The 24,067-nt window shown below is 44.0% G+C and overlaps 1 protein-coding gene across 4 annotated transcripts in view; it reads right to left on the reverse strand.

The window, feature by feature from the left end:
* HECW2 (HECT, C2 and WW domain containing E3 ubiquitin protein ligase 2) overlaps positions 1-24,067 on the reverse strand; it is a 362,339-nt gene that overhangs the window by 100,920 nt on the left and 237,352 nt on the right. For all 4 annotated transcript variants that reach the window (XM_032354248.1, XM_032354247.1, XM_032354249.1 and 1 more), the window contains 7 exons: positions 22,540-22,682; positions 17,921-18,021; positions 16,115-17,485; positions 15,037-15,132; positions 5,316-5,466; positions 4,460-4,563; positions 3,834-3,958 (listed from right to left, as the gene is read on the reverse strand). In XM_032354248.1, coding sequence (XP_032210139.1) covers positions 3,834-3,958; positions 4,460-4,563; positions 5,316-5,466; positions 15,037-15,132; positions 16,115-17,485; positions 17,921-18,021; positions 22,540-22,682 — 2,091 coding nt within the window. The remainder of the gene's footprint in view (positions 1-3,833; positions 3,959-4,459; positions 4,564-5,315; positions 5,467-15,036; positions 15,133-16,114; positions 17,486-17,920; positions 18,022-22,539; positions 22,683-24,067) is intronic.

The raw sequence follows: 24,067 nt of genomic DNA on the forward strand, positions 1-24,067 counted from the left end.
CATGTTCACAAGTGAGCAGATCTGAGCATTCGTATACCTTATTCACAGAACAAAATTTATTATAAACAAAATCAAGTAACTTTGCTTCCATAAAATGTATGCAGGGATATGAAAAGAGCCCCGTCTTACACAGTCTGTATTTTTAATCATAAGGGATTTTATATTATTTTCAGCTGGCTAAAGAGTAAAATGGAGGGAAAATTTAACTTATTAGCAAAACTAATTGTAGACTATTAATTCATCTATTCTGCAATAGCAGGAATTCCTGGCTTGTAAGAATATTTATGTATGTATTTTTGAATAATTTTTCCCCTTTAAATACTAAGGAGTTTAGATGGTAGAATTAATGTATTTCTACAGCTTAATAAAAGCTAGAATAACAATTTTTGGCATGTATGTTGGAAACATTATTCAGTTATATATTAGAAGACATATTTATGTATTACATTAATTAGACAAACACAGGCATAGAAGTATAAAAGATATGACACTAATAATTAGATCTTGAGTTTTCAGAAATTGTTTAGAATACAATTTTGGAAGAAATCTGATCATACCAGCAGAGGGCAGTAGTATATACCTTAAGCAAACACAAGGCAAAAAAATGAAAACAAAATACAAAAAACAATATTTTAAGTTTTCCTTTAGAGTTATTACAACCATATAACTACTTAATTTCATCATTTTCAATAAAAATGATTAAGTTACTGTTCCATGAAATCTATTTTTTATGACTCTTTTAATATAAACTGATTATCTTCAAATCATAAAAAGACAGAATTAGGAAGGCTTCTAAATCAATATACTCCTTTTGTATGTTGAACATTTACAATAATATAAACAGGGAGTCTACTGAAACAGTTATGGGTAATAAACAATTCAAGCAAAAAAAAATCTTAAGAAAATAAATTAAATAACAATCATAAAATTAAAAATAAAAAAATAAATATTAAAATAAGAAAATCAAATAAAAGTTTATCTCATAGCATTTTGTTACATAATCTAGGAAAAAGAAGAGATTCCATCAAGTAATACCCTCTACAAAAAAAAAACAACAACAAACTGTGGAACTTATTCCCATAAATTCTCCTTGAGATCATCAGCAAGGTAAATCCAGCTACTTTAATTCCTGCCACAGAGAAGTCAGGGAAATAAGGCTTCCTAAACCCAACAGAATTCCAACCTCACACAAATGTATACCTGCACAGCATGAGATCTTTGTGGCCAGTAATGAAGGCAGTTCAGGTAGGAAAAAAAAAAATTAAAATGCTTTAGAGAAAATACTTTAGAATCAAGACTGGCTTCCCAGCAAAAGATGTTTTGAAATCATGCCGAAGAAAAGGGGAAAACAATGAAAACATGAAGACAAAAGAAACAAAAAACATTTAAGCTGCTGAGTATCTTCACACTGTTAAAATCTGTTATTTGTCCAACGTCCAGATGTGCTACCATTGTGACAAAAGCAGTGAGGTCATTAAATACAACATCTCTTATTCTAGGAATTCCAAAGCTACAGGTCATAGACCAGTTGCATCAGAATCACTTAAAGAACCAACCAACCAACCAACCAAACAGATGGTTGGGGCTCTCCAGACCTAATGAACCAGGATCTCTAAGAGCTAGGAATCAAGAATATGCATTTATTTATAGAACTTGACCAAGTTTAAAAGCTACAGCCTTTAACCACAGCCCAACAACCGTGACTCCAGCCTCTACTTGAAACACTGTAGTGATGAGGAAGTTGCACCCAAGAAAGCAATCTGCATTGACAACCTGTGAGGTCATATTGGTAGCTTAAAATTAGCTATAGTTGGGAGTATTAACATCACAGAAACCAGTAAATGCAAACCAGGCCTTAATATTATTCTGTGGGCTGCCCAGGATAGGTGTGGGCTGGCTGGCTGCGTCTGCAAAGTGTTTTTAGATACGGCCACGTCCACTTGTTTCCATGTTGTCTTTGGCCCAGAAACTGAAAATACATACTTTCTGGGCCTTTACAAAAAAGTTTGTTGGTTTCTTTCTAGATGTCAGGTCTAGACTTAAGAAACTGATAGAGAAAATAAAATGCTAATAATACAGATTAAACTTCACATTGTGCTATTATGCTGCATATAACATGCCTGCGAGTGTGCCCAAGAAGATAGTTAAGTCCGGTATTCAGGAGTTATTATGTGGCTCAAAGAGAAGGTACCACTGAGCTCAGTAACACAGGAGTGTGACACTCCCACCTGCATCACCCCTGCTTCACTGTTGTCTTAACAGTTAATGTAGATGAAAAGATTCATGTTGGAACTACATTTGTCTGTAAACTACAACTATAGGTTGGCTACTGCTGTCAGACTTCAGCATAAAGCAACAAAAGCATTCTGTGTATTTTATTGTTATTTGTAAATTGTGTGCTATACATCCTTCACTCAGTAAGATACACACACACACACCCACACACACACACACACATTCTCCCACAGCTGTTTTTGAACATTTATCAGCAAACGCTTGAACACTACTATCCAATCAACTGCTCTTTCTGGAAGCCTTTCTTTTCTCTTGTCCCCACACTCTAAAGTATTAACAAGAATGTCTGCTCTTCCTCCAAAACATGTCCCATATTCACCCCCTTGTCACCATCTCTACTGCTACTGCACTAGTCCCAGCTCCTTCTATGTCTCACCGTGGGGCCTTTTCACTTGTGTTCCTGGTGCAGCCTTGCCCTCTAAAACCTATATTCAGCTAAGCAGCTAGAGGGAGCTTATAAACATGAATATCACACCCCTACAGGAAATCACCTTAGAAGAAATCCATTTAGAATAAAACCCAAACTTTTTGCCAGATCACACCAGCCCTACATTCTGAAGCCTTGTTCACCTCTCTGACCTTATTCTATACCACATTAGGCTCATTCAAGCCTTAGAGCCTTTACTTTTCCCTGGCAAGGAAGGTTCTGCTCCCAGACCTTTACCCTACTGGCTTCTGGACATTTTATAAACAGCCTAAATGTAGCTCCCCCCAAAAGGTCTTCCTATCCAGCCCATCTAAAGCAGTGCGTCCAGGAGTTCATCCTCAAGTACACCCTCGCCCCATGTATGGTGCCTCATGTCACACAGCACCATTTGAATTAACTCTTCACTAGTTCACTAGCTTGTTCTCATCACCTGCTCTGTCCGGTTGACCACTCTATCCCCAGTCTGCACTGCACCAGCCAATCACAGGCATTTAATAAATCCTGGTTGAATGAATGCATGAACAAAGGGACAAACAGAGAAGCAAAGGAAAACTTGTGCTATCTGACTTCACGCCTAAAGCTCTTCCCACCACAGAATGATAATGTTTTACAGTAACAATTACAAATGTTAGCCCACTGTCCTTTGTATAAGAGCCTTACCCTTTCCCAGAATTGTCCCATGTATGAGTCTAGGTCATGTAACTTGGCTTCTGCCCACCTTCCCAGGCTCAAACTTGACTTTCAGCATGTCCTGGGCCCTATAGCGACCAACTGTCACCATCCAGTGCTATCACAATATATTGGCTGTATTTCCTAGGCTATAGATTTTAGTCCCATGATTCGGTCATTCCATCACTGGAAGCCTGTATCTTATGAAAGTTTAACTTCTCTGCTTCAGTTTCTTTATCTGGAAAAATGGAAATTTCATCTGACTTCTAGGTGTATTGGGACCAAATGGGTTAGAACATACACAGTGCTTAGCACAGACCTTGGAATGCACTTAGTGCTCAGTAAACAGCTCTTACCATTCTCACAATTCGTTATGCAGACCAGGATAATTTCCTTTGGCCTGCCCCTGTCTCCTCCGCAAACTCTCAGATTCGGTACTCACGGGGTTAGAATGCAGCACGGTGAAGAACTCTGGGCTGATGAGGAACTTCACGGGGGGAGACTGTAACAGCAACGTGAGCCTGGATCTGGAGGTAGAGTGGGGCAGGACGCTCTCCCGCCGGAAATCTGGGTGGGCAGACCACAAAGGCTTTTAGGGAAACCTTTCCATGTAGTGGAAACATAGCTATTCACTTCCATCTATGTTTTAAAAGAGCCAAAGAATAGTACATCATTGACTATTATTTTCATCCTCCAAACACGCTTTGCTTCCATGTAAATTCACAGCTAAGGCCTGATTGGAATGGAATGGAGTACTTCTAGCCACTATTAACATTTTAATGCATGCCTAGATGTTTTAAGTGATCAGATTCAATCATTTTCCTCCATCCTACACATCTAGAGATTAGTTATTTATATTCTATCTGGTTTTGTGATTCTTCTCTTAGCACTAGTAAAAAGTCGCGGATTAGAAGAGGTCTCTGGTGAATTCTCTTATTTGCACTGGATTACCAGATCTTACTGAAGATTAAAAGTTCACTAAAAGATAAACCTCATCTGTTGGAAATCCTTATGATTTGTTTTCTACTTCTGTGAGATTACAAACCAAACCAACCCACAGGCTCTCACCTGCACTGGCTGGGTGAAAGTCAGCTTCCTCCGCTGCCCCATCGATAGCATTGGTATTTTCCTCAGGCCTCTCGTTCGTCATGGTTCTGCGGATACTCTGGTACCTAAAATCAGTAGCCTAGCATTACATCACAGCAGCCTCCAAAGTGAAGGACCCAACCGCTCCCCCAGGGCCCAGGTATTTCCACTATCCTCTCGGCTTCAGCAAAAACTTCTTCCCTAAACTTTATACCTTTATCCATTCCCTGACCTTTGGGCCATCTGTTGCTTAAGTAAATTACAATGCATTGAATTCCTTCTGTTTGTTGTTTGTGAAACACTTGCCTAACAAAGTAATAAAACTGGGGGGGAAAAAAAAACTGTGGCCCTCAATCAAAGAAAATTAAATTCTTACATTGTTAAAGAAAAGAACTTTCTATTTCATGGCCATTAATTTTCACAAAAGAATGACATTTAAAAAGCTTAGTTGATAATAAAGATGTATGATGAATAGAGATTCTAGGTATTTAGAAAGATATCTGGCTTCATATTTTATATATATGTATATATATATTATATCTTTATCTATATATAGATGTACACACACTCTGTTTTTACTAAAAATCAATGCCTTGGGTTGGTGAAAAGGGTCGTCATTACTTATTTCCTCTCCAGTTTCCAAACAAGTGGGGTATGACTGTGATTCTTATTTTTTCAACCAAGAGAAGTTCAGTGAAGTCTATAAATCAAAAGAGGTGCCAGCTACATGTTCATGACAGGTCACCCACCGACGAGAGAGACAACCATGTCGTCTTCTGCGGCCCACATGAGCATAAGGCCAACCACGCTACAGCCAGAGCGGAAGCGCCCTCCTCACCTCCGGTTCAGCTGCTCCATCTGCTGTATGGAGTTGGACCTCTGCAGCACCTGGGGGGCCGGGGGCGCTGTCGGCCGCTGCCACGTGGTGGTTCGGTTGACGTGATCCACGTAGAAGATCCTACCGTGGCTGTCGATGCGCGCCTCCCAGTCTACACCACAGGAATGCACGGAGAGGGGTTAGAGGAGGAGCAGAGGCCATGAATGTGGTTCATGAACTCCAGCACGGGTTTTCCCTGACATGCTAGAAACTGGGGCTAATACCACACATCTCACCGCATCACCAGGCACCTCCCTCAGTCCACTACAGGATCTGCTGTGATCAGTTCGAAAACATACCCCGTGTGTGGAATACCCCCACTTTAAAGGATCTCTCAGAGAATCCTTCCAGACCTGTCCACAATGTCCATCTTCATGTGTGAGCGCCAGTGTTTCAAAAATACAAATTGTTGGTATCAGAAGACTTTGAAATTGATGTCAATGACTCTTTTCACCAAAAACGGATTTTCCTCTCTCTCTTCTTCCAGCATGAATGAAAGTAGAGCTGGAAGCTTCCAAGTGCATATTTACGTACAATTCTGGTAAATGTAGTCTTCAGAAGAAAATAAGGCTAGCCCAGTCATTAAATGGTGTCATAATCTACAAACTTCCATTTGCACTTTCCCGAAGATGAATACATTTTCAGAACAAGGGTGATTACTTGCCTCCAACCTCAAATAAATACATTTAAAAATATTATTTAATTTTATGTTTAAGTAATCCCCTTGATTAACTCTGTTCACCTTTGTAAACAAATACGTAAGTGCATGTTCAGCAGAAACAGAAAGCAGAATGATCTCCAGACTCAGAGAGAACTCCTCTGAGACTCTCTAAAGGACCATTCTCCTATCAAAATACACAAGGCATGAGCTGATCTTTGCAAAAGGCAAAATTTTGAAACTGACTGTAGTTGGGAAGTGCAATTTATATACAATATACAAAAACTGGTTCAGCCAGTTACATGTCCAGCTCCAGTTTTCAGCTCAGGTCATGATCTCAGGGTCGTGGGATCAAGCCCCGCATCGGGCTCCACGCCGGGAGGAGAGCCTGCTTCGTGGAGCCTGCTTGGGATTCTCCCTCTCCCTCTCCCTCTGCCCCTTCCCACCCACTCACTCACTCCCTCTCTCTCTCAAATAAATAAATCTTTAAAAAATAAAACAGAAATCTACTCCTTAACCAGCTAAGTGTTTATACATTTCTATTTGTGTAAAATGTTTTTTGAAATTAATAAGCACTTTTCTCCTTAGCAGCTCAGTTGTTTCAAAACTCCCCATGTCATCACACAGCTAATCGAGAGGCACCATGGGTCGGCGTGACCCTGCACACTGGGAGGAAGGCGTGTTGGCTGCTGACCACCTATGGCATTTGCTCCGGCGGAGACCAGAGCACGTATCCTAACGCAGTTCTCAGGGTTGGAAGGCTCTGAATGGTAGAGCCTAGCTGGCAGCGGCTGCCTCAGTGGAGGGCTGGGGGTGGAAAGATCTGTTTTTGTTGATCCCAGCACACGGTAATTTATGACAAATGGCAAAAAAAAGAAAAATTGGGCTGAGAAAAAGAAAAATTGGGCTGAGAAAAAGCACGACACAGACAAAAAAGCAAATCAGTGCCACTCATGCTCCAAGGTAACACAGACTCACAACCAACCAGCCTGCCAAATCTGAATTCTTTGGAAACAGTCGCAATCCCATCAATGAGCCGTTTCCAAAAGACCTCTTGATCAGCCTGCCGTAAGCTGACAAATAGGAACTCCATTAGAGAATTTTCAGGAACCATTTTCCAAAAATTCTTTGATCTATTCCATTGTTTTGCTCTGCTCTTTGCATACTTTCCCATCTCAAAGATTTTGGAACCAATTACTCCATCTCATTAAAGCCAGGATGACTCAAGCACACAGTATATGCAACTCAAATGCACAAGAAAACAAAGGGCCATTTCTTTCCCCAAAAGTGTCTACAGTAGCTTTTAATTTAAAAAATGTAGAATAGGTCAATTAGGGATAAAAACAGAATAGAAACCAACTAAAAAAAAGTAGAAAGAGAGGGGCTGCCAAGCTCCCAAGATAAGTTTATAACTCAACTTTGGCTCTAAGTTTTCTGGCCACTGAAGCAGAAAAGAAAACACTATTGTGGCCTACTTTCCATTTTCTGACAAAAGAAAGTAAAAAAATTATCTTCAAAGATAGAACTTTTTCCTTGAACAAACTACACAGGAATTTACCCCACAGAATATGGTCTCTATCAAGGCCATATGGGTAACAAAATGGGTGAGGAGGGAGAGTGGGGAATCTCCACATAGATTTGCCACTACACATTACACACAGCGTGAGCTCAAAGAACAAGTAGCTTCTATAACATAAAATCATAACAAAGAATGATTCTTGTGGTCACTTCCCACAAACTCCAGGAATAGCCCTAATGTGTTTCAACAAAGACATCACTGTGTGCGATGAAAAGAATAAGGAAATGAGGTCCGAAAATTTGCTTTCAAAGAACATGGAACATTGGTGCCCATTAAGACTAGCCCTATCAGATGTCCGACCTTTACACTGAGGTTACTTAAGATCCCATAAAGAGCCACATATTAGTGCCTGGAGACAAAGCTCTTGCAAACATTTGCACCGCTGGGGATAGAGACACAGTCTCCAGTGTCTTGCTGATTTCAAGTGGACGCTTAGCATTAGGTTGGAAAGGCTGTCTATTGTTGACTCGTACCCAAGTGTACCCTTCCATCCAAAGACAGTAGAGGTGTCTGTAGGAAGATCAGCTCTCTAATTTATCTACCAAAGTTTCCTTGCAGGGTGGAGAGAGGTGGGTATGGTTTATTATAAATTTTTATACTGGGCCTAGTTTATTCTTGATACAAGTAAGCATATGAAAACTCACTGCCCAGCATCAGAGACCATGATAAAATCAGACAGGCTTCCTTGTCTTGCCATATTGTAAAATGGGGTGTACAATCAGGGCACAATGCGTCTGAGAACAATGTATTGGGATGTGTGCACCACAGTGGGAGGCAGAAGGCCTGGGGCTTCCAGCCATGGCTTTGTCACACCTTTGTTCCATGACCTTCAACAAATCACTACATCCCTGAGCCACAGTTTCTTTACCTGAAAAATCAGAGGGCAGAATGATACCTAGCTAAGGTCCCTTTCTGTTCTCAAATTGTAAGAATCTTCAAAATGACACCCATTTTTCTACATTAAGTTTAGTAAGAACCTATCAACATCTCATCTCTGGGCCTGCATTTGCAAACTAAACTCTAATTAATTTAGCTGTATAGAGCCAGGGGCCTTGAGGTCCTGAGGACCTGCCAAGCCAGTGTCAGCCACTGTAGCCCCAGTATTACCTCTTGTGCCTACTGGTCTTGCACACAAGATTTTATTTGCATAAAGGGCTTCATGGCAATAACAAGGTTTGAGAACTGTTACCTACAGAAATGCTTCTCAAAGTGTGGGACTCTGGCAGAAGGTATCAGAATCACTTTGAGGATCAATAAAAATGCAGATTCCCAGGCCATACCTTGGATGGGCAAGGTCAGACTAGCTGAAGCTAGGACTCTGTCATCTACATTTTTGACAACCATTCTAAGTGACTCCTAGACACACTAAAATCTGAGGAACGCTGACATAAATTTATAAGCACTTAAAGCAGTGAAGTTACTAGACAAATCCATGGTGTTAATGCTGGATTTCTAAGAGGTCATGACATACAGGCTCACGAGAAACAAAACTTCATCCAAAAGACTCTAACTGAGATCCCAGAGCCGCTGGACTGGGAGACACCCTGAGACTCAAACGGAACAGCCCCCTTTCAACGGCTGGGCAACAGGGGCCATGCGAGTTGGAAAGTGTGTGAAAGTACACCAAGGCCCCGTCACAGCGCTAATCCCTAGGCAGGCCCCGGAGGGCGGCGGAGCAAGGACGGTCTTACTTCCAGCTTTGAGAATCGGCAGACGTGGGAAGGGAACGGGGGCGTCCCTGGGACCCCTCTTCATCTCATCAGGCTTTTTCCCCAGTCCTCTCACACCAGACCTTGGTGTCCACTGGACCGTCCAGCTGGTGACGACATGAGGCCGTGAACACATGCGGGGGTGTGCTGAGACTGGGAAGAAGACCGGTGACAGAAAGGAGGGCAATTCGGGGGAAGCATGAACCGTGTGAACCAAGGGGTTGAGAGGACCTGAGGGGGACCTGAATGAGTTATAACTGGGTTTAGAAATATGAGGAAACTGAACATTGGGAAGTAAATGTATAAACCAGTATAAGAAATTAGATAATCCATGGTGTTTTACCACAGAGTGAGATGATGAGGTTATAATGAACTGAAGGTATTCTAAGGAAAAAATTAAGCTTTTGTGGTAGATGATGGAGAGCTGTGTTTAAAGATTAGTTTTTCCTTATTTCAACACTCAAGGAGGTATATACCATTTGTACAAAGTACAAAAATAAGTTAACTTATCTGTGATTTTGGGAGTCAGCTCAGTAGGTCCATTTCCCCTTCGGGAGGCAGGTTAGTGACTGAAAGGGGCCCAAAGAAACTTCCAGGCCCCAGTGATGGGGCACTGACATACACGTATGTTCAGGTTCGGAGGATTTAGCAAGCGGAATGTGCTCTTTTCTGTCTGTATATCATATTTAAAAAAAAAAAAAGATTTAAAAATCTCAAATAGCTGTCTATGGTGGACCGTAAATCCATTTTTAAAGAAAGTAGCTTTTAGATTAAAAGTATCAATTCGGCTCTTAAAACTCACTTTTAAGATCTAGAAAATAAGAGCCCCTAGCCTTAAACATAGTAGAAAGTTAGATTAATTATACCTTTCAGATTCACAGCCTTATTTTAAACTTTCATTTCAAAGGATGCTTTAATAATGAAAGTGCAGCACAACCACAAAAAAATGATAAACATTCTCCTGTGTTTCTCCAGACCTGCCCATTTGAACCTACCACCTAAGTAGTGTGCTGGTCCTAACACCGTGGCAAGAACCCTGGGATCCTACCAGGGTCCACTAATCTAGACGGTTCATTTAGAGTCTAATCCCATTCCTAACTCCTACACTTCTTGGGGAAAAACACTCAATAGCTCCTTTCTGTCCCCAGTGCAGCAAGGGATTAAGTCACAATTATACCATAGCCAGAAAGAAAAATAAAATGAAAGTTTTTCAGAAGGGGCTGAGCTTATCTTCACGCTAAGATGACCAAGATCTGGCATGCTGATGACATTCTACTGGGCTTCATCGACCCTGACCTGCCTCCAGCAGCCAGGGCCGTCCATCACCTCAGAAGATCAGGAGGGCAAGTATTGCACGGAGGACTGGGTGTGGTGCATAAACAATGAATCTGGGAACACCAAAAAAATAAATAAAAAAAAAGATCAGCAAATTCTGAAGGCGCTCAGTGCAGACTCAGATTTAAGCCATTTCCAGGGAAGGCCCTCCCCACTGCCGTGCTGTCCTTAAGACCTGGAGTTGTACAGAGTCGTATCATATGGATCACGAGAACCTCTCTCAGCCAAGGGCTGGCGCTACACAGCTCACAAGGTCATATCACAGGGCCCGTGGCCTGAAGCAAGAGTAAGATTCTAAAAACAATCGGTAGAACATTGCTACAGCTTTGTCATCTCTAGACCAAGTCCAAGATCAGGTCCCAGTTCCCGAGGTAGGAGGAATCAGACTAGACAAAGAAGCAAACAAACATGGAAAACTGCTTTACATAAAAAGAGACCAAACAGACGTCCAGAGACTACATTGTAACACTGATGCACAGACCACCCCATGATCAGCTGTGACGGGGAAAAGGTACAGCAAGGGACACCGCTGATCCCCTTCATTGTCTATAAATCTTCAGAGAGAAGCCTAAGTTTGCTGTGGTTTCCTCGCTATATGTTAGTACACAAGGTTCTTAAGGTGAAAATAAGCTCAAGTAACAACAGTTAATAACTAGGAAAAGAAAAGCAAGAATCAAGAATGGGGGGAGGGCATCAAAGCCCAAGGGACAATGTTTCCGCAGCCTGCCCTGCTGAGGGCTGTGTACAGTGACCCACATAAGGAGGAAAATGTGCTTCTGAGTCTGATACAAAGGCTTCAGAGAGCAAACCTGTCTGGGCGATGCTCACATTGTTGTCACAACCACTTTTCTTAGACTCCAGGGCCCCTGGGAAGTCCTGCTGAGTAATCTTAATCTTGCAGAATGAGAAGAAAGTTGAGCGCTTTTTGAGTCTTCTTAGGTCTGACCTCAAAACACTACGATGGAAGAAAGCTTCAGTGAAGCCCCCAAAACCTCTTATTTAAGGTGAAGCTTGTATCTAGCAGGTGGCACACCATCACATATGCCACTACTCTGCTGCTCGGTAACTTTCAAAATTTACATTCATGTACTCGCACCAGAGTCCCTTCCCTTCTCATCTCAGATCAGAATACCTGATAGAGGACAAGGAAGTTGTTTAAGACTTCCTTGTCTCAACTAGTGAAGTAGAGATCGTAAACAAGTTACTTAATTTATCTGGGCTTCAGTTTCTCCATCAATGAAATTAAAGAATCATTTTAGCCAATTTCTACCCACTTGACCTACTTCATCAAAGTGTAACAAAGAATAAAAAATAAAGTAGGTAAACATGCTCTGTAAACTATGAAGCACTAGGCACGTTTGAGTGTCATAATTCACAGTGTTAATAGCACAACTCTTAGCCAGGTCATTTAAGGGACAGACTACTCTGTACAATCCGACCAGGCGCCCCATGGCCAAGCCTCTCCGGAGACCCTGCGTGAAGGCAGAAGGCACAAGACAGTGTGGAATGTGGAATGCCACAGCTCCAAGTCGGAGGCATGGCCCGAGGTGGCAGCAGAGCTGTCCAGTTAGAAAAGGAAGGCAGAGAACTGGTTAGGTTGGGGACAGACAGCTAGCAGAGCAGTCAGGTGATTAAATAAGGCGTTAAAAGGATGAGACAGACCTGAGAACAGGAGGGGCCAAAACAGCGTGAGGACAGAGCCAAACAGTAATCAGGCTCGACCATAATCTGTAACCTATCCTTGATCATAGAAAAACCCAAATCTGTAAATTGCATAACAGGGATTAAGAATTTTTCTCTTCTGGGGGCACCCAAGGGGTTCAGTCAGTCTAAGCAGTCAGCTCTTGACTTCCACTCAGGTCATGATCTCAGGATACTGGCAGTGATCCCTGTGTGGAGCCCTGCATGGGGGTTCCACACTCCCTGGGGAGTCTACTTGAGGATTATTTCTTTCTCTCCCACTCCCTCAATCCCTCCTCCATGCTCTCTCCCTCACTCTCTGTCAGATAAATAATCTTTTTTTTTTTTAAGGATCTTATTTATTTATTTGACAGACAGAGATCACAAGTAGGCTGAGAGGCAGGCAGAGAGAGAGAGGAGGAAGCAGGCTCCCCACTGAGCAGGGAGCCCCATGCGGGGCTTGATCTCAGGACCCTGGGATCATGACCTGAGCTGAAGGCAGAGGCCTCAACCCACTGAGCTACCCAGGCACCCCTGTCAGATAAATAATCTCAAAAAAAAAAACTTTTTTAAGAAAGAATTTTCTCCTTTTCAGTCACTCATTAAATTGGATACACTATTAAATTGCCTTTTTGCTCTTAAATATATCAACTTATTAAAATAAACCAACTGTTTTTTTAATCTTAAATTTTATATAATGCAAATATCAATGTTTAAACAAACGCACTGAAATATCACAAATAACAGCCATAGACTCAGCAGAAAAGTACTTGCCTTTATCAAATGCAAACTGGAAACCAAAATCATTGTTCAATAAAATTCAGAGCAACTAGATGTGGCCAGAAGATGCCATTTACCCATACTCTGATATGATGCAACGCCTCAGAAACTCGAATTACTACTAATCCACAGACACATACAAACAAAGGTCTTCCAGAATCCTCTCTTCATGTTTCCAATTCATTTTTTTCCTATTATATCCAACTACCTCCCAGGGGTATTTTTCTTTTCCATCTCTAATCTTTTCTCCCAGGGTAAACAATAAGGAAATTTTTCTATTCCTCTACCTGCTTCAGATGACACACTGGTTAATTAATCTCTTGGGCTATTTTTAAAAGTTGCTTAAAATATGTATCTCCTATAAATAATCACCCTCAATTATCAAAGTACATAAGCAAAGGGAGGAGCTCTTCACAACAGAATTTCCAAAGAATCAAGCCAATATTTTGGCCAATTGTACACAGTACCATTCAGCTTTTTTGTTAACACTCACCAAAACTAAGCACTCAGCATTTCAGCCCTACGAATGTATATTCCTGCACCTCCGCCTTTATGTCCCACCACTTTTGTTTAGATTTTTTTTTTTAATTTGAGAGAGAGAGCCTGTCAGAGGGAAGGGCAGAAGGAGAAGCAGACCCCCACTGAGGAGGGAGCCAGATGGGAAGCTTACATGAGCACAGGGTGGGGGTGGGGAACAACAGAGGGAGAGGGAGAAACAGACGCCCCCCCTGAAGTAGGAAGGTGGTCTCGGGCTGGATCCAGGACCCTGGGATCATGACCTGAGCTGAAAGCAGACACTTAATGTACTGAGCCACCCAGGTGTTCTTATGTCCCACCATTTTTAACAAATTGTTGCTTTTTTTTTTTTTTTTAAGATTATTTATTTATTTATTTATTTGACAGAGAAAGATCACAAGTAGGCAGAGAGGCAGGCAGAGAGAGAGGAGGAAGCAGGCTCCCCGCTGAGCAGAGAGCCCAATGTGGGGCTCGATTTCAGGACCCTGGGATCATGACCTGAGCCAAAGGCAGGGGCCTAAAACCACTGAGCCACCCAGGCACCCCTGTCCCACCATTTTTTAAAATATAGGGGCATCAGCTTCTTGCTAGGATCACCTATAGGATGGGAGAGCTGAGAGACTGAATAAAAAGGAAAAGCAATAACGCAGAAAGATATATTTTCCAATGTGTTCCCCTATAAGCAGAATTTACTGAGCTTTGTTACTACTCATCAAAATACTTGCTCTTAAAGAGAAATACTGCTTTAACGGATCCTAGACAGTTAAACAGAGTTTGGATGATGTCCAGATTATAACTGGCCATGGGTATCACTCAGACCTGCGGATACAGGTTGTACAACTGTTTTCCCAGAATCCCTCATGCTCAACCATCCCCCTTTAAGTGTCACATGTTTCTTAAAAGAAAGAAAGGACATATCTTTCAAAAGCCCAGAAAACTGTCATGGTCCACATAAATGGTAGACCAAAGCCTGAAATTACTCACACTTCTCTGCATATCCCCAAGGAAAAGACCAGAACATTGCACTTAATGACCTAAAATGCTATAAGTGAACAGAAAGAAGTAAATCCCATAGAGTGAGGCTCTTCTTAGAGATCGTACCAGTTTGTCTCCTGACTGAACATTCATGCTGCTGTCAGGCATAATTTTTAAAATTTTCTATTATGAACTCAACTGCCCCAAATATGTGGTTCTGTTTCCCCAATTACAGCACAGACTCTATTACAGTGTGTGCTGCCCCCCAACCCCCAACCCCGCTGCCCCCCCGCAACAGGACAGTGCCAGAGTCCTCAGCTCCCAACTTCCCCACCTGCTGCTGCTCTGTCAAGGGGCAGCCCTGAGGGCCGGGCATCCACCCTCTGGTTCTGTGGAAAGGACCTGAGGTGCGCCCTTGGGGCGTACCCCTGCGTGCTAACAGGGGCTTACTTGGCGGGAGAGCCTCGTCCACCCTCTGGTAGCGGCTGACGTCCTGGCGCACGGATGGCAGCGATCTCAATGGCTGGTGGCCGTTGGCTTGAGAACCTAGGATTAAAGAGAAAAAGGGGCTTGGGTCGCGTTTTCCCCTTCAGTGTCAAAACAGTCTCTGTGAAACACCAAACCAAACCCAACCAACCACCAGAGCTAACATACATCCGGGACCAAGTCTGTCTGTCTGTCTGTCTGCGCCTCTCTCTCTGTCTCTCTCTGTCTCTCTCTGTCTCTCTGTCTCTCTCTCTCTCGACCCAGAAGCAGAAGAAAAGAGCCGGAGGTGAGCGCTCAGCAGAAGAGGGTCCTGCGGAGGAATGTCCCTCTGCACCCACCGCCCCACCTTCCCCTCCTGGCTGGTCCTGGTCACGCCCCAGGCCTTCAGGGGCCCATCGTGGCCACAAGACGATGAAGGAAACAGAAAGAAGAAAAGGAGAACAGGAGGAGGAGAGAAGAAAGGGACACTTTAGGTAAAAAATAATAATAATAATAAGCTGCAGAATAAGGAAACTCATTCCCGTTTCTGCGTCTGGGCTCTTCGGGCGCAGGAATTATTCTGGGACTTTCTGGGGCCTCGAAGGAAATGGTGCCCGGCCGCGTTCACTGAGACAAAATACAAACTGTGGGTGTGACTTCGCGTCCCGGACGCTCAGACAGCGCGATCCTCCGTGTCAGGAGGCAGCACCCAACTTGGTGGCACTTTCCGCACCGCAGAGTCGGAAACGCCGTGGCGCACGCAAGGCGCGGACTCGGTCCTGCTGGGCCGGTGACCCGCGCGGGTCCGAAGCCGCGACCCGCCCCCGACGGCGCCAGCCCGGCTGCGTTTCTGCTCAGAATCCCGGGCGCGGCGGAGACCCGCGTGGAGCCGCGGACGCACAGGCCTCTCCCTCCCACCGTGGAAGATCCATTCGGAAGACTGAAGCGACCCGCGGAGCCCACGGGCAGAATTCGGACGCGAGACCCGCAGCACGAGTCACACGAGGGACAACCGGGGCCTCCCCTCGCGCGGCGGCCGGAGCCCGAGCCCCGCCGCTCCTACCTCCGGCCGCGCCTTCCTCCTGGGCCGCCGCCCCCTCGCACGCCGCGCGGGCCTCCCCGGCGTCGCCGTCTTCCTGGGGCCGGTTCTCGGGGGCGGCCGCTCCCTCCAGGCTCCCCCGCCGCCGCCACACCTCCCCGGCCTCCTCCTGCCGCGCCGCAGGGCCCGAGGCCCCCGAGTCCGCCGAGTCCTCCGCCGGCGCCTCCTCGTCCGCCCCGGGCGCCGCCACCCCCGGCGAAGGGCTGGGCGCGCGCAGGGACGCGGGGGACCCTCCGGCGGCGCCGCCCGCGGGCTCGGCGGCGCCGGCTCCGTCGTCCTCGTCCTGGGAGGAGAAGGCGGGCGTCCCGGGGAAGCGCGCGCTCTCCAGCGAGGAGCAGCGCGCGTCCACCGACGACAGCCGCGTCGCGACGCTCTCGTTGCAGGAGCTGTCGGCGCCCTCCAGGTCGCTCTCGCCCTCCGGCCTGGTGCTGGCCTCGCTCACGCTCTCCGTCCTGGCCGGGTCGCTGGGCTCCGTCTCCGACGACACCTGCGACGGCTCCGAGCCCTGGTCCAGGGACTCGGCCTCGCTGGCGGCGCGGCGGCTTCCCCCCGACGCGTCCGAGGCCGCCGCGTCCGCCCCGCTCGCCGCCTGGTCCGCCTCCTGCGAGTCGCACAGCTCGCCGCCGCCCTGCTCGCCGCCCGCTCGGGCCTCCGCGCCGTCCTCGCTCTCCTCGGGGGCCGGGCCCGCGGGCAGCGAGGCCTCCGCCGGCTCGGGAGGGTGTTCCGGCTTCTCCTCCAAGGACGCGGCGTCGTTCGTGGACGCTTCCTCCGCCTCCGCCTCCACCGGGGTGTTCTCCGGCTTCGTCTGCGACGTCAGGCTCGCGTCGTCCGTTCTCGACGTGGCGCCGAACATGATCAAGCCTCCTTCCTCCTCCAAGGAAGACGGGTAGCCCAGGTCTTGCTGGAACTCGTGGTCCTCCTCGTCGGAGTCGATGTGCAGCATGGCGTTGAGTCTCGTGTCGGTGGGGAAACTACTCCGCAGCTTGGGCGACGCGCCCATGGACCTCTCCGAGCAGGAGGCCGGGCCCGGCCTCGAATGGCTGCTGTGTTCAATGGCATCTAAGTAATCATTGAGTGAATCCTGGCGTCCTCGGGGGGGTGAGGTCCGAGACGACGTGGAGGTTAACTCCTCTGTGTCCATTTCCAGAGTCGAGCTAGTCCTGAAAGAATGCTTGGGCGTCCCGTCAGCAGCGCTGTCCTCAGACACCGGCCCATTGGAACACACGGGGCTGTCGTGATGGCCCCCCGACATGTCCTCCTCATCAGAAGGGCTTCCGAGGTCTCCATTCACAGTGTTGACCCCAAGGATTGTGCCAACAGCTTCTGGAGAAGCATCTGAAGGAGAAAACAGCATGTATTCAAACAAAGCGGTCATGACAAAAAAAACTTCTAATGTTCAATCCCTTTGCCCCCCCTCAGTTCAACAAACTCGGCCATCCCGGCAAGCCTTCTTCACGGTTTCGCTGCCTGGCAAAGATGAGCGACTCACTACTGAACGAGTATCTTTTGGTCAGTGTGACCGATGAAGTGTCTGCGTTCACTACTCCTAGAAATTCTAGAATTCAGTTTCCCAACGGAGGCGTAAACCTAAGAGATTTCTTGAGAAACAAGCTTGCCCATCTGCTTGGGAAACTTCAGGAGGTAATCACGGATTAGCTGTTTTAGTTTCGGAACAGGACACAAATTCAAATTCTATTCCAATGTCAATGGACAATGGACTGAGACTGAACGAGTTTTTCCCACAGCGACATAGTTATACAGCTCTCTCACCTTCGTGCGCAGAAGACGTGACCTCCACCTTGAACTGGAGGTACCCGCTCACGTGGTCGGCTGGGAGCCTGCGGCCAAGGTTGTAGCTGAGCATCTGATCACTGTAAGAGGAGAAATGGTTCTTTCCTTACTACACCGCTGTCGGCCTTCCCCTCCTCCAGCAGGCCACCCGCAAATCTCACGCACTCCTCTTAACACTTTCCGACTCACCAGGAAATACAACGCTCCAAAGCCTGTTATAATCCAACGTAATATGATTCATTCCCACAAAGGAATACTTATAAACCCCAGGATGCAACAAAATCTTGTTAGAAGCTGAAAACGCAACACAGTATCACATGATTTTCTTAAACAGGGACTGATTCGCTCTCTCACTGCTAACTGCAACCAGGAAAAGATCATCAAGGAGCTGGGAAGGGTTTTGGCATTTTTTGACTGAGGTATAAAAGTGTAGAGGGCCTGGCTGCTCAGCATTTAGCAGAATAGGAAACTGGTCCTACAAGGACACGACAGGTAAGGACTATCACACAAGGACATGGGGACCCTTCGCTAGTGTACTTGAGGCATAGGAGCTGGAAGCTGGGAGACGGCAGTATGGGAAGTGTCTGTCCCTGACTACCATGGCCCCCCATTCCGGCCTCAATCTGTTTATTTAATCAAAGTCAAATGCAATTACATCATGACCTTGTATGAAGCAACCTTCATTCTCACTCTGATTCTTTCTTCATACAAGAAAATAACCAAAGGAGAGCATGAAATCACCCACAGTGTTCTCACACTGCCCTCTACTGGCAACTTCAGAAGGAAAACAACGCCTTTGCTTGCTATTTGCACGACTGTGCCGCTTAGAGCCACTAGTCAGCCGTGCATTATTAGCGCATGTCACTGTTTTGTTTGTCTGTCTCTACCTTCTCAGGATAATTCCGCACAGACGTCACCCCTTTAAAAGAACACGTGTGACTGCAAAATCCCGGCTCAGCTCTTGGGACTCCTTCTGACTTCTTAGCAAGAATGTCTTAAAACTGTAAGATTATTTTCTTCTTTTTCTTTTCTTCCCTAGAAACCTTGTGACAGTTTTTGTCTCGATGTTTTTAAAATGCTTTCGCTTCCCAGCGTGAATGCTTCCCGTGGGCCACGCACACTCTGCTAAGGGCTTTGCCTGCAGAGGCAAAGCCACCCTGGGAGGCATGTGGCAGCTCTGTTTTCTAGAGGAGGACACCGAGGCGTGGGGAGGGTGGGTGGCTCATCTGAGGCCTGACACAAGCACTGCAGGACAGAACCGGGGTTAGAAAACAGATTCATCTGACCACGAACCCCCCGCTCTGCAGTCACATGCCACCGTCCCGCTTTGTCTTCTCAGCGGTTCTAGGCCGCTTTCAGCAGCACGCATTTTAATGCCGTGATTTACTCATGGCTCATCTAAATGTAACTGCTATTCTGATCCTGCCTTTCCTACCTCAGCCGGTATTTTTCAAAAATCTTTTCTGCGAAAGGGTATACAGGCATTTCTTACCATTAGTATAGTTATAATACTTTTACATTAAAGTGTTCAAGTAACATTGTATAATGGCTATACGCTGCATCATACCAGGACTGCCTTTTTCCTTCTCTTACCACGGTCTTCCCAGAATTTAGACAGCACCTCACCCACAGAAGGGCCTGATCTCTGCCCGCTAAGGCATGAACCTAGCCGCAAATTACATGGGCCTGTCCTCAACATTGTGGTTCCTCACCCATCCCTTTGGACATTAAAAAGAAACTGATCCTCATCTTCTTCTCTTCAGCCAGTAACAGCAGCGTGTTGGTGTTGATAGCGGACGATTTATAAAAGGGAGGGATTTGAGCTAGGAAACAAATGTTTCATAGGAACTGTAAGAAAAGAGCTGCGTCCATCTGTCTTGCTCACCGTCGTATCCCCAATACCGAACACCGTGTTTAACATTTAGTAGACACGGTATAGGTATACACACATATTTGTTTAACAAATTAATTAACAAATGAGACTCTTTGCTTGGAAAGAAGAATTCTAACAGGTGTTAGTGCTGTTTATTAGCCAAACTGGCCAGATACTCAATTCAACTATTCATCGTACAAATACAGGAAATCCTCCTATTCAGACTAAGGGTTGAGCTAAGGGTTTCATCCCTCATTGAGGGCCCATCAGAGGAGTCACCTGTCCTCTTTCCTTTATTTATCTTTGTTTTTTGTTTTTTAAAATATTTCTCTTTTGTTTATTTTTTGGGTTTTTTCTTTTTCTTTTTTTTTTTTTTTTTTTGCTTTTTTTCCCCTTTTTCATCTTTGTTCTTAACCAGTCTCATCTGACTCATCCTGCTTCTTGCGGTGATGTATGATTGCGAATATTATATATTATTATGATACACAGTTATGAAGAATAAGTGCCAAATTCTCTCACCGCCTGAGGCACCTCTCTCTAATGTAACCAGAGGATGGACAAAGCAGAGGAAAGTCATGTGTATTTTGGACAAACGTGGGCCACTCGCTGCAAAATGTCACATTCAAAAAAATACTCTCAAAATAGGTAATTAGCAAGAAGTTCTAGCTCATCCTACAAAACCACACTCTGTAAAACCTCAACTACTTCTGAGGGCCGCAATCTGCCAAACATGTAAGGAATGGAAGCCCAGCACTTCTCAAGATGAATCAGTTACTTGGTGGAAAGCAAAAATGAGATCAGGAATATATATTTAGGTGTCAGTAGCAGATATACTAATATGTAGTATCCTCCTTACCTAATAAAGCAAATCCCCAAGTATCTGTATCAGACAATGTTTCTAACATACCTATGCAGAAACATTTCATAATTCCAGTATTTTACAAATTCATGCTGGACTTCCTTCTAATACACATCAATTTAGGAATGGCAGTTCTCGAAGTGTCCAGTTGTTTAAAAGACTAAATGAAAAGCCCGCAAGTCAACAACAGCTTCATTGCCTTGATCATTCTTACTGGTGTACATAACTTCACACTTTTACCATATGTCTTATATATTCTGTAAACTATGATAATAATTATATAAATTAATATACTGTATTTATTGTATTTACCACAGTTTGTTTATTTTTTAAAATCTTCCGCTTTCTGTTAACCCTTAAAATAACTTTTAAAAAACTTCCTAATGTATATGATCTCTACCAGAAGCAAAAATTGTGATTTCCTAACCTTTATCAGATAAACCAGGCTACTAGAATTTCAGCATACTGTTCCTACTTCACATGTGCTGGCTCCATCACAAATCCCATCATCTCTGATGGCCAAGACTTAAAACCCATTACAATCTCTTAGTTTCAGATTTTGAAGGGGCCTTCAAGTTCAGCTGGTCTAAACACTGTATTTTTCAGATGAGGAATGCCCAAGTTAATTATGACTTGCCAAAATAGAACAGTTCACTAGTTGCAGAGTGGATATGAATGAGAAACCTTCCTTAGTGAGCTGGAATAATGACACATGGCTGCCCGTCCGTGAAGTGCCACAGGATGCCAGGATTCTAGAGCAGGCTGATCTGCCCTCAAATCCCAGCTCCACCTCCTGCCGGCTAACCTCAGATTCCTCATCTCGGAAATGGGTATAATCATACTACTGACCTCCCAGAGCTGTTGAGGTTACATGGGCTAATGAGAGTAATGGACATAACCCCTGACACAGAATAAGCTCTAGGCATCTTTTTTGTTTCCCTACTTTTATTTATTACTATTGCTACCACTGCTGTTACTACTTGTGTTGTCACTGAGACTACGACCACCAGTACCATTTGTTTATGTTTTCTTACAGTGAAGAAGGCACAAAACAAGATGGCGGCACCATCACCACCACCACCATCACTGCTACCACCACTATTACTTTTAACTACTGCCATATGTTCATAATGTTCTCCTACAATGAAAAAGATACCAAAACAGTAAGCTCAGTGCTACCTCAGAGCAGTGGCGTTACTGAGTTTGCTGGAAATGACCACGTAAAAATACATGCACCATTGACGATAAGGGATGTTGTGATTTCTTAACTAGTTTATTCACAACTTACAGAAAGCTCACAGAAAGAAAACAGACATCAAGTCACATTTTAAATTCTCTGAGTGAGTAAACTTTAGTTGTTTGAATGAATGTACAGGTCTAGGAATTCTACAATAATACCTCATACCAGTTAAGGTCTTGTTTTAAATGGCCCTAAAACAAAGTGGTTTTTGTTTCTCAGGAACAGTGAGTTGTCTGGATGGGATTAATTAGCATAACGGAGCTGTGAACCTGACACTAGAACCCAGCTCTAGGAGAGACTTTCACTGAAAGATTTCAATATACTGAAAAATAGTTGAGTATTGTGACTTCTGATGCTGAAGTGCTAATGATAGGCCCATCTCAGAAAAGACAGATACCAAATAATAATAATAATAATAATAATAATAATAATAATAATAATGTATATAATGAAAACAAAGTGCTTTGGTCCTAAACAGCTTAATGAGTATAAAAACACTTCATTTTTTAAAAGAATTATCTTACCACTTCTTCTCAGTAACAAAAGTCCTAGGACTACAAAAGTTCATTTCAGTTGCTCTGTGCAAACTAATCTCAACAAGATCCCTACAAAGGGGGGCTGATTACCCAATGGCTTGCCGCTCCAGCAGTCTCTGGACTGGAATGGTTAGTTTCCCCAGGAAACGCTTGATGATTGGACGGCTCTTGGCAAATTTGTCCTTAATTTCAATTTCTAAGACATCAGTAAGAAGTGCAAAAAAGGAATATTTCTGAAAACAAAAACAGGTAACATGTTGATTCAGAAGAAAGATAAATATGAAATTATATCATTTCACTATTGTAGAAAATGTTATCTCTTAAATCCTATTGACAGAGAGTCCACCTTGCTAGAAATATCTGCAGCCAATGTCCATCCTCTATTCACTTTGAATCGTTAGCATTCACAGTGATCACAAGGCTTCAGTTAAGGATCTGCAGGACAAAAGAAGCCCCTTCAATCATGCAGTTCTTCCGGGTTCAACAGTTTTAGGAGACGCTATCAAATATTAAATTGTGCACAATGCAGTTTTAGTACTTACTACATTTAATGTACCTCAATTCTTTGAAATTTAATATCCTGTTACAGGATGCTTTTGAATTATTGCTGTGTTTGATTACCAGCAATTTTAATTCCTCATCCCATGCGAGTCAGAAGTTGTACAGCATAGATTAAAATAATCTTTCACTTAATGGCTAAAGTAGGAACATCTACAGAATACTGTGGTTTCTCTGATAAATATGAGAATGAAACAATGTCTAAATAGGAAGTACTTAATTTAAAAGGCACACGGGACAGAAAAATAAAAACATGAAGTTAACATAAACTTTGTTGTTTTGCTTAGGAATACCACTGGAGAAAATCAGATTGGCTATTAATAAGAATATAAAATAAATATAAAAAGCTTTATTCATTTACAAAGACTTTCACCTATATTCCCTTCATGTTATCTTTACGAGTAACATTTTCAAGAACAAGGATCTCAAGATAAGTTAGTGATGGGGCCAGAATCTAACCTGAACAATACTGCCCCTTCCCTAACATTATCCACTCAACCACTGTGATGCGAATGGCGCTGGCCAGTTTTATACTTAGGCACCACTAAGTTTATTTCATCATGATAACTAAAGTTCTGCCAAGGGCCATGGAGTCTAGGAATCTGCTGAAAAGAAAAAACATTTGCTGAGAATAAGAGTGCTGAGTTTAAGCACTACCTCTGTCTCTGAGAAGCTATTACATGAACACTTCAATCTTCAGTTTCTTAATTATCGAAATGGAGAGATGAGAATCTCATCCCTTATGCCGCCTTCTTAGGCGTACACTGATAGCATGGTTAAGAATTTCGTAAATATAAAATGTTAGGGAAAGAAACTTATTGCTAGGATCATTAACATATCCACTATGTTCCTTCTAGAGCTCATAGTGAGATGCATGTTACGTCTTCTAGGCTTCTAAATGTGTTAAATTAAGTGCTGTGCCTTTAAGAGTCATTCACTATTGGAGATTATAAGTAGTTTTTTAACCAGGTGTAAGAATATATGTAATATGTCATCCACTTAAATAACCACAATAACTTCTCAGGAGAAACATCTTGCTCTGCTGACAAGTCACAAATAG

The sequence above is a fragment of the Mustela erminea genome, chromosome 8 (assembly GCF_009829155.1).
Source record: "Mustela erminea isolate mMusErm1 chromosome 8, mMusErm1.Pri, whole genome shotgun sequence".
Lineage (NCBI taxonomy): Eukaryota > Metazoa > Chordata > Mammalia > Carnivora > Mustelidae > Mustela > Mustela erminea.